This window comes from Onychomys torridus, chromosome 8 (genome assembly GCF_903995425.1).
Source record: "Onychomys torridus chromosome 8, mOncTor1.1, whole genome shotgun sequence".
In the NCBI taxonomy this organism is placed as follows: Eukaryota; Metazoa; Chordata; class Mammalia; order Rodentia; family Cricetidae; genus Onychomys; species Onychomys torridus.
The window spans coordinates 25,499,625-25,512,913 of NC_050450.1; the positions used below are offsets into that span (position 1 = coordinate 25,499,625).

At 40.9% G+C, this 13,289-nt stretch overlaps 1 protein-coding gene across 13 annotated transcripts in view; it reads right to left on the reverse strand.

Annotated features, from left to right (window-relative positions):
• The window catches only part of Tenm2 (teneurin transmembrane protein 2), a 1,224,381-nt gene that overhangs the window by 665,913 nt on the left and 545,179 nt on the right, over positions 1 to 13,289 (reverse strand). Inside the window, exon 1 of one of the 13 annotated variants that reach the window (XM_036196009.1) lies at positions 6,313 to 6,783. The exons of 10 other annotated variants lie outside the window; for them this stretch is intronic. In XM_036196009.1, the coding sequence (XP_036051902.1) occupies positions 6,313 to 6,358 (46 nt within the window). In that variant the 5' untranslated portion in view covers positions 6,359 to 6,783. Of the gene's footprint in view, positions 1 to 5,711; positions 5,791 to 6,312; positions 6,784 to 13,289 lie in introns of those variants that run through there. 2 more of the 13 variants (XM_036196010.1, XM_036196011.1) reach the window with 2 other exon arrangements.

Here is a 13,289-nt window from a genome sequence, read left to right on the forward strand (position 1 = left end):
TGATCTTGTTCCCTCCAACATTGAAATTTAACAGACAATTTCAGTGGATTTTTTTTTTAAATTAGACTTTTTACAACCTTCCATCTTTGAATGCTTGGACTTTTCCCTTCCGTATCATTAGCAGAAGTGCTAATGATTAGACAAGTGTTTCATGTCAGGTAGTTAGGGAGAAGACAGAGTCAGAGAAGAAATCTGAATAATCCCTGTACTGGAAAACCAAACCCTGGATAATCAGGACTGTACTGTACAGGCAATTAGGATTCTGTCCAGTTAAGAGAAATTTGTAATCCATTCAGTTTCAAGCTGGTAAAGTCACATTTCTCAAAAACTTGTATTTTGGCCTCTGATGGCTTAAAAAGTTCTCCTTACTAGATTGTCTCCAATTACAGAAATCCTTCCCAAGCACAAGGCTGCAGAAGTATATTAAACCTGCAGGGTACCATGTAGCTGGCGGTTTTACAGAGCTCTACAGCACACGGGATCCCGATGCATGATGTAACACTGCCGGAGCAATTCACCACAATCTGATAATGCTATTTGTTCAGATCACTAGAGCTGTCTTACATGGCCATGTGGGTATGTGGGAGAGGGGGAGTTTTCTTTGAATAGAAGGTTCAAAATATTAAGCAAAGGGAACTAGAGATAAATTCACACTTGAATATTTCCTCAACTTACAGCCGGCCCTCTATGCCATCACCACATGCACACACACACACACACACACACACACACACACACAAAGTGGGTCTACAGTAGATATCAACAGATCTTTGACTCACCCAGCAGTAACAGAAAAATGCAATGATCACAGATTTGTGAACAGAACAAGCGTCAGCCAAAACTGTCAGACCAAATCGACAGGGAAAACGCACCTCACCTTAAATACAAAGATCAGCTTTGGTACAGCATCAAAATGTGATGAGTCCTTAACAAAGAGACAATAATAATAGGATTGTAGTAAGATACTTATGTCTAGTGAATACAAGGCTGCTTGTGTTGTGGAATGGATTTTTTTTGATTGCTGATATTTTTTTCTAGATAATTTAAAATCCTCTACAAACACACAGAAACAAAACAGTCAGACACAACATCCAGGAAAGAACAGGTAGAAAAAAAACCCCCACCTACACTAAAGGTATGAGACAATAATTCCTAAGGCTTTGGGAGCTATTTTTCCCCTTGTATTGTAATGCATTCAAGTGTATGAGTGATGCCTTTTGTGTTTGATAATGTCAAGTGTGAATGTCATGGGCAGCCCCCCATCTCTGATGATATTAAAATGGTAGGAAGATGAAAAGCTTGGAAAAGTAAATGGAACAAATTAAATTAAAGTGGCTAGAGGACACAAAAGTCATTCATCTACAGTTTGGTTCTGAGGCTATAGTGACGACCCTGTCTACTTAGGCAGGCTGGTAAAATCACTGCTTCTGAGAAAAAGTGTGGCACTCCTTCTGTTTAATTGTGCCAATGATTATTTTTGTACCCTCTCATTGCAAAGTCTGAAGAACACAAGAAAACACCTTATACATTTGCACATAAATTTATATTATATAGTCTAAGTAATGTCTACCACTGTGGTTGTCAGTCAAATGCACTAGGCATCTAAGAGTTCAAGGTGAGGCAGTCATAGTTTATAGAAAGTAATTGACAACACAGGCAATTTAGGGAGGCAATTAACTCCAATAAATAAAGTATATACCTTTTCAGAGAGATGAAAACTCTCAAAGATCACACAAATCCATCATAATCAATGTCAGGAAACTGGAGATAAACCCAACGTGGATTGTGTCCAAATAGCAATAGCCTAGACAGAACACCACATCTTCTAAACTATGTGCTTCATCTTCGACAAATGGTGAAGGTTTTCCTTATGAAGATATGAAATAAATGCATTTAGCCAAGTCTGTCCTTAATGAGGCCATGGCATCTACAGTATACACAAGAAATTGCAATAATTGCAATGGCATCTATTTTTCTCCTCTCAATATGTCTTGACTTTGCTACCTGTGATGGGGCTAATGCAATACCCACTGGCCTCCAGCCTTGAGACCAGGTATTTCCCCCTCTTTTTCAACAACATCCCTTAAAGGTAAGTTAATACCACAGTCACATTAACAGCTTCATAATGCTGCAATATAATTGGAGAAGAAAGGTCATCTAGACAGGTGTTTCAGAGAATCTTGGGGGAAACTCTGCTGTGCAGATTTACAATTCTACTTCATCCTCACTCCCATACCAACTTGTAACTACTCTACAAACTGCCATTTATCTTTGCCATGGATACCCAAAATTTGGCTGGTCATTCAAAGCCTACCACTGCACTAGTATCCACCTTTGCTCTGGGTCCCTGTTTCCCACATGATCCATCTGATAGTGCTGTCCCAGATTATTTTATGTTTTCATCTTCCCTCCTACTTCAAAATATTCCCTCAACCTACACTAGCCTCTCCTAGCCTGCTCTGCTGAGGAAGACAGGGAGGGCATATTTGATCCATCCACTAGGGCTCTGCTGGTACACACACCGTAGCTTCCATTTCTATAAAGATGTCAGTGAGGGGCAGGCATTTCTCCTTGTTAGTTAACATTGGGTACATTTTATTCATGGTGCTTTGGATACAGGTAGTACTTTATAGATACTGTGAGGAAAAAGAGAAAGAGGTGCAAACAACCAATAAAAACAAAACCAGAAAATACAATCACCCAAATGTAAGGCTTTACCTTTTAAATAAACAAAACAAACCAACTATTACATGTCAAACAAAATATGCACTTAAAACAGAGAAAAAGAAGGCTGGAATGTCCTTACCCCAGTGGACTCCTAGTGCTAATCACAAAATAGATGTAGCTGACACTCATGCCTTCTACATATAAGCTCTTTCTTCCCAGGGGGAAAAAAAAATGAATGGGGGGGGGTATTATATCAAAACATCCCGTGGAGCACTTCACACCTCAGGAATGAAAACTGACAAAGAAGTATTTCAATGCAACAGGAAAACCCACCAGTAGAGAGCCAAGTCTGCCCAAGGTAACAAAAATCAAAAGCTATCTCACATAGGTCAGAAGCTGGGCCCGTGTGGAAATGGTTTTGCGATGTCCAACACTCCCTTTATGTGAGAAAAAAAATACACTTCTCTTCTCCATTGAAATTGGCTAATTGATCATATCTAAAAATAAATATTCCCATAGACAGAGGTCATTGGTTGCTTGGAATTGCATCAGTTCGTGCCTGGGTACTAGAATCCTAGGCTCCTCTGGGATGTCTGTCATTTTATCAGAATGATTACCAGCAGAGTAGCTCCAGTGTGGGTCCCTTCAGCTTCCAGCGCTTCTGTTTGCTTTTACATTTCTATTTTCCCCATCAAGCCTTGTGGCTTTTGCTTTGTCAGTCTGGCACTTAATATCCAATGTTAATTACATTTCCCATTCTGAGGAAAATCCTATTGGGCTAATTTTTCAACATCGTATAATGAAAGAACTTCAGTGACAAACCATGTAGGTTTTCGATTGTTTTTTCACTGGTACATCTATTAAGAACTTAATATTCAGTGGGGAAACAGTCTCAGAGCAATGAAATTCTATTACTTTAGAGGTTGCATGCTTTTAATTTCTTAATATTTCATTACATGTTGGCAACTGGTGCATATTTTTATAATGCGTTTGATCATTACTCTTCTCGGGGTATTCTATTTCAGCTCTTCCTCTGACATCATATTTGCATGTTAAAGGGTTTTAGCATTCAGGGATGGAATGTTCTGAATAGCAATGTGCAGTTAACTTGATTTTTTTTTAAATGGAAAACAGCAAACAGACAGTATATATAGGGCCCGGGGAGGACGATATCATTGTTTACAAATCTAAATCAAGTTTGGATAGCTTTCTATAGAACATCATAAAAGGTAATGATTCAATATAATTCATTAATTAGCAAATGAGTTTGGAGAGAAGACTCTGTTTCTTTGCCTTTTCTAAGTCTACTGTTTTTCTTCTCTTTCCTGCAGGGGGTGGGGGGTGGGGGAATAATCTTTTCTTTGCTCTCCAGCAACATCTACTGGAAAAGTCAGAAAAATGCTATTTATATGAATCAGATAGTTTGAGTAGGGATCACACTGATTGCCATCTACCTAAAGAGTACCAGCTGAACTCCCATCCGGCTACAGTGCACCTCTTTGTACACACTTGAGTTCTATTTTCTTCTCTAGGAGAGACAGAGGCTCAGTTGGGGTAAGTGCACAAGGGACAATTTAAAATTTACTACTGCTTCACCTCACCTCGAAGAAGTCATTTTCATACACAAAAGTGGAAAGGACATGTGATGAAGATAACGCAGTGCCCAGGGATGTCTTCTCAACCCTTACCACTTATTTAAGACATCATCCTCAAAGTCAGAGGAAAAAAATCAACATTCAGGTGTACCAAGAGTTAGGAAAGAGTTCATGCAAGAAAAGAGTGCAGGGAAGGTGGGATTCGAGGAAAGCTACTGTAAGATTCTGTTGAGTTTCTTAAGTTAAAAGGGAAAAAGAAACCAAACATCAAAAAACTACATGTGAGGCCATTCTTTAAATTTGCCCACTAAGTCTACACAACATCCCCAGCAGTTTCTCCTTTTATGGTTTATGTTTCTCTCAGTAATTCAATCTACAGAAAAAAAAAATTCAGTTTGCCTGCACCTGTACCAGGACCTGCCCAGGAAACGCTGGCTGTTGTCATCTGACCAAAGCCACAGTCTACTTGTTCCCCAATACCCAGTACTGAGCAGGTCCTCATGTCCTCTCAAGGCTGGATCCACCAGCTGTGCCCACAAGGTACCATTAGGTGGGTTTGGCAACACAAGACACCCCAGAACAAGGTGTTTAAAGAGCCAGTCCAGTTTAGAAACTCAGCAAGAAAACGTCCTATCGTGACACAAATGCCTGAAATCCCCTCTTGCCAGGCTTGCTGAACTCCACAACGCCATAGGAGAGCCGTTCTTTCCAGGGCCAAGCCTGGGGGCATAGTCACCACCTTTCCATATTCTGTTGCCGAGAAGCAATCTCTTAACTGAACAGTGCACTTTTAAGGTATTTCCCCTATGTCCATCAAGGTAATTTTAAAATGAACTTAAGCATGCCTGGGGTAATGCTTTTGGCCAAATCCTGGATAGAATTCAGATTCTGGTCACATTTAATTACAAAAGTTGGCCTATTTATGTTTTTATTTTTCCATTCTTAAAATATCAATTCATTCATGCTAGCCATAATTTTTTTAACAACAGAAGCAATGGACACAATATCTATAAAGCATAAGATTAACAGCAAATAACCCAAACTTTAAAACAACATCTGCAACCACAAAAACCCTATGCTGAGAGATTCAAGTATAGTGCATAGTCTCTGTTTGTTCAACGTGAAAATAGATATGAGCGTTTGAAAGCTTCATCCCAAAGCTTTTTAAAGGAGAAATGCCATCAAATATAATCCAGAGTGCCCATTCATCGCACACAAAAGACATGCCTGTCTCAAAGCTACCTCCGATGGAGGACTACAGGTATCTTAGATTGGAGGTCCTAAATCAAAGTTCCGACTTGAGTCTCATAATTAGCCCCCTCTGTCATTAAGGGGCTAAAATCCAGAAAGCTTTATCCAACAGCACCTCCAGAGTTAACTCCCCACCAAACTGTCATAACTCAGTTCTCCTAATTATTTACTGGATGCATTTCTAAAGCATGCCCTCACCTGATGTTTTAACTTCATATTTCATTTGGGACAACACTTCGTCTCCATTTAGGAACCGTCAACCTGCCGCAGGTTCAGGAGATTCAAGACGCGCCTCACCCACAAGAGCCAAGCCAAACACACCCAAGCAGCCAGACTTAAATAAACTCTGCCCTTTGCTGATACCTCCGGTGAGAAATTATTATAACGCATCAGAAGTTCAGTTAGAAGAAAAATTTCAAATGCCATCTGTCTCCCAGGGCTTAAGTCCTGGAGTTCAAAAGCAGTATCAATTGAATTACCCCCCCCCCTTAGCTGTTTAGAATTTAACGTAATGCAAAGTGCTATTCTGATCAGAATCATCTTTCTAATCTCTCCCCTTAAATAAAAGGGAGGAAAAAAATCATTCCGTATAAATGCATTTACTATACAAATCTATTTTCAATTGAATTTGCTGCATGCTCTAATTCATCAAAATTAATACAGGTACTTTCTATGTTAAACAAAAGGAAGCCGACTGAAAAATCGGCTTCTGCTGCAGATGCCTTTCTCAATTACAAAACGGGTGAAAACAGAAATTTAACTAAGCCACTCGGTCAAACCCTCCGATCGGCGCTCTTACCTGCCTCAGCTGAAGGCTTCCTTCCCTTGTTAGCAGTGTGCAGCATCGCTAGCTCGCTCCAATCCTCACCACGGGCTCAAATTACACAGCTAAGTCCACCCCCTCGCCTTTCCCGTCTCTGCCTTTCTTTTCTTTCTATTTATTTTTCTTTTTTTCCTCTCCTTTCCTTTCTTTATCAGTATTATTATTATTTTTTGCCAGCAAGAAAAAATACTTATTGAGAGTGATTAGTTTTTGTTGTCCCTTTTAAGTCCCTCCTGCTGGAAGGAACAGGGGAGCAATGTGACGCCACCTTTTAATCTTTTGTAAGAGTGAAAAGGCAGAAAAGGAACGCTCGATCAAGCTGAGCTGCACACATGACTAAAACTCGCAGGAGACGCTGCTGCTTGCTGCCTGGCGAAAGCACCGCTAGGCTTGAGTGTAAGAGCAGGGAAGAGAGTGGATGGAATGTGACAACGTTCTGTGCATCAAAGGCAGGGGGAGAGAGAACAATGAGCAAGGAAAGACAGCGAGGAGAGGGAGAGATGGAGGAAGAGGGAGGGAGAGAGGGAGAGGAGAGAGGGAGAGACAGGAGAGAGAGAGAGAGAGAGAGAGAGAGAGAGAGAGAGAGAGAGAGAGAGAGAGAGAGAGAGAGAACACGCATACACACGGAGAAAAGATAGAGCGGGGTTTCAGGCAGGGGACTCTCAGAATAAAGCCACAGTGCGGTGTCTGGCAGCTTCTGTTTTTATCTCAGCGAGCATGATCCGCGGCCTCTCTCATTTAGAAACACATCCGTGTATCTTCCAGGTTTGAAAACTGAGATAATCGCAGTGTGTCTCTGGTTTTGTCTGATTGGCATTTAACTGTACGGTGTACCTGTGATTTTTTTTTTTTAAGGGTGCATTTGTGTGCAATTTATTTCGCATATTTATTTATGTAGGCAAAAATGAAAGCTGCTAATTTCTACGGCAATTTGCAATGTAGTTTTACTGGCAGATGGAAGTCTACTTACCATAACTGCTGACAAACTGCCACGGGTAAACAAAAGAAGAAACAAATGCTTCGTCTTGATAATTGTCTTTAAAAAAAAAGCCCACCCCAAAATATTAGCACTTGCAAAAAACAGTGTTTCTTGGCTCAAGTTTAAAAGGTGATTTTCTCCCTTAGTTTTAGAAATAAAGGCACAATAAAGGGAAGACATGATGTTTGAAGGAAAGGTGTTGGGAAAGAGGCCATTAGGAATAGGAACACCTAAATTCTCCCCATTTTCCCTCCAAATGTGATGACGGATGGCTTTCTGGAGTCCTGGGGCAGAGTTTTTTTGAATCACTATACCACGGACTTACACTGCATCTTCCTGCCTTCCTAGACTATTTTAAAGGAGGTTCCATTTAAAAAAAAAGTGGCAAAGAAGTGATTTGCCCATTCATATCGCTTCCATTGCTACCTTACAAGCTTTGTTCCATTTCCACAGTCCCCCTGCCACATGAGGGCCAGGATTACACAGTTAAATTCCCTCAGTGACCTCTTTTATAAGGATGTAAATTGCTGATTCCAAGGTCAAGTATTTGGTAGAAGTTTGTTATTGGTTAAATGACTGCCTGTTTTTCCATGGTAACCTGAGCGAACGCAGCAGTGAGCTAGCACTAAGAGGAGACGCCCGTCCAACCTTTTGACGGACCATCTCCTCAAATCATGTTTCTTTGATATCAGTAATGTAAATTTCACGCACCCGACTTAAAACACGTACTAATTCAGAAAAACTAAACAACAATAATAAGATACCCCCCAAATACTCTGTCTTTGTATTCCTACCACGTTATAGTCTAAGGATCTGTCCATGGACCCTCAGCACCTTGTAGTTTGGAATTCCTGTGTGAGCCAGATATAGAACGAGAATTGGTCCAAGAAGAATAAAACCCTCCTGCCTGCCCTAGCCACAATGTTGTATCCAAAATGGGTTTGCTTAATCTTGTTAAAGCCAGAGCGTAATTCTTTTCATGCCTTGCCAATAGGAGGATATGTGTTTTACTTGGACCCAAATAAAGAAGTAACCCCATCTCGGCTGTTCTCAGATGAAACTCTCCTGATCATTAAGGCAGTACAGGGGATGGAGGAAACACAGGGGCTGAACAGAAGGAAGCTGGCCAAAGCGCAGAGTGCTCAGATGTGCACTGGAAGGGAAGCCCCAAGGCCCCGCTTGCTGAAAGGGGTGTATTCCAGACTCACCACAGATATTTTGCAGAGCATACTGGAAGCAGCAGCCACAGAGTGACATTATTGATACAGGGTCTACACTTAAAATGAACTTTATTCAAGGGAAGAAGTGGACAGAAGACTTTTCTGACAATAGAGTTTCAGATTCAGCTACAAGGATGCACCATTTCAGCATCACAGAAGCGGGGACGGGAGACTGGGCCTTATTGAACAGGGCCTGCAAAACACAGGTAAGGGATCAAGTCGAGGCAAGACAAATGATTTTTTAAGCTATAAATGGTTAACAGCAGTGTTGTTCATCGTGATCTCTTATGCAGTGAGGAGGTAGGTACATGTCATTTATAGCTTGCTAGATATGAATTCTTTACTAGGTCTCTTGAATGAGGGGGACTCCCTAAGGTAGCTTAAGTCCTGTTAATATTTCTAACCAGAGTGTGCCTTTCAATGGCTGACTTCTCTACAGGATAGCTTTACACTTACCTGCTTAGACTGTTGTATAGGTTCGGTGTTTACGTTCCCAGTTTTGGGACCTAGGCTGCCTGCTTGGGATCAAATCCCAGCCTCAGCTACCTCCTTGCTGTGTGACCTTGAACAAATCATTTTCTTCTCTGTGGCTATTTCCTTGTCTTAAAATGGATATGAGTCTCTGCACCTCATGGTATGTGTCTCATGGTCTGTCACTAGGAATAAACAATGTGTGTGTGGTATTTGGAGTGTGCTCTTAGCACACAACACATGCCCTGACATGACAACTTCCACATTGTTAGGAAATACCCTGACTCCTTTAAAAAAATTTAAATGGGAAACATAATATTTAATCGCCTCAAAATGGATGACACAGGAACACTTCTTTCCACTCTGACCTTCCTCACACGATCTAGTTATTGACACTGCCTTCTGGGTCTCTCCACTTGAATAATGTGCTTAAAACCCAACAAGTTCTACAACCAGACCAGCGAATCTGCCCTCAGAGCAAGCTTTCTCCCCAAACATCCCCATCAGTGAACATGTAAAGATCTTGGAGACAGTCTGGGTTCATTTCTTTCCTTTGTCTGCAATCAGTCCATTCCTTACACCACCAAACACCACTCCCACAGTTTTAAAAAGATCTTGTGGCTTCATTTCCAGGCCCCAGACTCACTCATCCCGATTTCTGCTCTGTTCAGGCAATTCTTTCATCAGCCCTTCTCTGTCAGTGCTGAGACACAGGTAGGGTACAGATATGCAGTATCCATCCTGAGGACATTGCCAGGGCCCTGCCTACTCCTGTATCAGATTGTAACACCATCTCTTTTTTTCAAGAAGGCACTTCAGATCCCAGTGAAGGAGAGTGACATTATTCCAGGTGTGACCTTGAATCAGCTCTAACATATAAAACAGCTAATCTGTGGCAAACCAATGCTTTCCTATTAGCGCCCTGTTAGTTGAGACACCTCTCCCCCTGTCATGACACAGCTTATTGAAAACAACCATTTGAAGAGGTTTTCTTTCTTCTCCAATTCATTCCTCACAAGCCAGAATAACCTTCTTCAAATGCCACTTTGAATGACATCTGTTCCCAATAGTTATTGATTGGCCAATTGAAAGTCTGTTTTATTTCATTATCTCACGTACCAGCTTAAAAAATCATCAAAGGTTCCCAATTCCCCAGAGAATAAAGTGCAGATTTCTTTGCTGCGCACTGAGTCACCTCTGTGGTTTGACACTGACTATGCCTGTAAATGTTCCTCTATTGCTTCCACATAAGATCTTGCTGTCCCCCCACCCCCAGCCCAGTGAGTGCATCCCCAAGTCCTCCTCCACAGCTTCACACACACTCCCACCTCTCCTTAACATGTCCCACCCCCATCTTCTTCACCAAAGTATGAAGTATATTTAACTGCAATCTCTTGATCTAAGACCAGGACAAGTTACAAGTCCTCCAAAAAGATGCCCTTGACCTTCCTGGTTTCCAGCAGTGAAAATGCTCTAATCACAGTAGCTATCCGAGGGCCCTAGGAAAGGTGGCGTACATCATAATTAGGAGCTTGGCTTTGGACTTTGCCCTAGGTCCAAATCCTGACCCTGGAATTTGCTTCTTAATTGTGGAACATTGGTTAAATACTTTCTTCTCTAAACCTTGCTCTGCTGTCTATAAAATATGGTGAGGACTTTGTTATCCACTAAATACAGAAGAACGAGCTCACAGTTCGGATCTAGAGCCTCCACAATAAAGAACAGTTAGCAATCATACAAGCGCTTTCATCACCTCTGGTTTTTAACCCTCACCATGACCCACTCAACGACTGTCATTAGAACCATTTTACGGAAATGGGACTGAGGGCTAGCAAATGAATTTACCAGATGTCACACGAACAGCACATGGCTAAACCAAACCCTTGTCTCTTCCCTTTCTAGATTTTTACAGACCGGTGCCATTTACACAGACCTTACCCTAATACCCTAATTAGCTTATCATGATTTGACTCTTCAGGTTGTGGACCCATGTTTCCAATTCTATTTTAAATTAAAGGAGAGCACTACTCATGTTGGAGACATCCCTGCATCTTTAGTGCCTTCCATAAATCTTTAAACGAAGCAGCTTGCTTACTCGGTAAATGTTTGTGGACTGTTTGATCATCTGTGCTCATGGGGATTAAAGTTTTCAGCCACATTGAAATTCCAGGACACTGTTTTGTGAGGAAATGGCTTCATCATGAACCATCATTCATGAACACCATCATGATTATACAAAATAATATAAAGGACAAACATTACATATGAATGAGCCAACAGAAATGAGTGGAGCCTCTTCAGAGAAACTGCAGGGACCTGTTCATGGACCTGGCTCCTCATATGAGGTATTTATACTCTGCTGAAAATGTACCCCTCAGGCCACCAATTCCATGCATGGGAAGGGGAAGGTTAATAGCTGAAAATCATCCTTTTAAGGTTACACAGAAAGTCAAGAGTAACCGCTCAAACACTCACAGCGTTTGGTAACCTTTAATTCTTCTTGTTAAATATAAGCAATAATTACCTTCTCATTTATCTTCCTGCTAGATAAGTCTACATAATATTACAACATCCCGGATCAATGTAAAAAATTCAGTTGACCAATATGTTTTCCCATGTACACAGTACTGAGCAACATTGTTGAATTTTAAACAAGTTGAATAAATGCTTTAAGAGATAGGCACAAGCAAGTGTATGCACGTTTGTGCGCATGGGCACGCGCGCGCACACACACACACACACATACATGTACAAACCTAGTTTCTAATGTATTTGTATATATACAAGAAAAGAAATACTCTGTGCTCCCCACATATGCTAATCACTGGGACAGGGAATTTACTGTCCCATTCTGTCTTGGAATATTTGCATATGCTTCAGGAAGTAAGGTTTCTTTCACTGTTACTTGCTTCTGTGTCCATATGAGGCATACAGTGAGTACTAGGTACCCAAAGGTTTGATGAATGAACAAGCGAACAGGAAATTCTCTTCCCTCCCAATTTTGCCATTCTACACACTCTTCCTTCACACAGAATTTGTTTTGTGAAATACATGTTACTTTTGGCTCAATATAAAATTCTCTCAGCCTCAAAAAATCCTTTTTAGATTATATTAGCTCATGGTAAATGCTCTTTTCTCAAATTTCAAAGCACCCATTGCCTGGAACATTTTATTACATATGATTTTGCAATTAATCTTACCTTGCGATTGAACATGCCATAGTGTTGGGGAGCTATTTTTCTTCTAATAATTCTAGGTCACTTTTACTGGATTCATATCTTATTTCCCACACATTGATTTCAAGTTTCCTGAAGGCTGCAAGCATTGTGTTTATTTTCTGTATATTATATATTGCTATACCTTTGAGTACTACTAGGTACTTAGGATGTGCTTATAGAAACACATGTTTATTTGTTTTTTACACTGAACATTCTGAAAGATGGTATGCAATTCCATCCTTCAGAAATTAAGGGAAGAAACGAATCATACAGCCCATGGCCTTTAAGATTTTGCTAGAAATCAGTTGGAATAGGAGCAAGACTACAGAGCATTTCTTCTAGCTGTTCACCTTGAGGGCAGCCTAGTCCATTTATTAATATTTACTTCAATATATTATAATGTTCTCTGTGTGTGTGTGCGTGGACGTGTGTGTGCGTGGACATGTGTGCGCACGTGTGGGGTGTGTGTGTGTGTGTGTGTGTGTGTGTGTGTGTGTGTGTGTGTTTAGGTCAGAGAACAACTTACAACTTGCAGGAATAGGCTTTTTTCTTCTTCTACCCAGTGGGATCCAAAAACCAAATTCAAATCTTCAGGCTCAGAAACAATTCCCTTCCTGATTGAGCAATCTCATTGGCTCCAGTGTGTATATTTGAGCAAATGTTTTGAGTCAACCACTATTTAAGAAAATGTCATAATTACCTCATCCCATCAGATTAAGACTCTCGTGGAGGAAGCATTAGTAAATTGGCCTCTGGAAGACAGTGGCTCCACCTCATCATGGATACATTAGTTGGGAGTCAGCTCACACTGACCCATCCACAACTAGTCTTTAGAGAAAGGATTCTTTTTTATTACAACGGGTCTCTTCTGTGGGTCATTTCTGACCCAATTGTATATCTCTTAAGGGAGGTTTGTTTTTCCTTAGGGTGACCATGACAGGAAGAGAACATGACAGAACATGTCTCACCCTGACCAGCCTTTCTACTCTGACAAAAAGATCTCAGGGAGATTTTTCACCCACATGGTGCTTCTGTCTGCAGTCACTAGAGACTCACACTACTGCA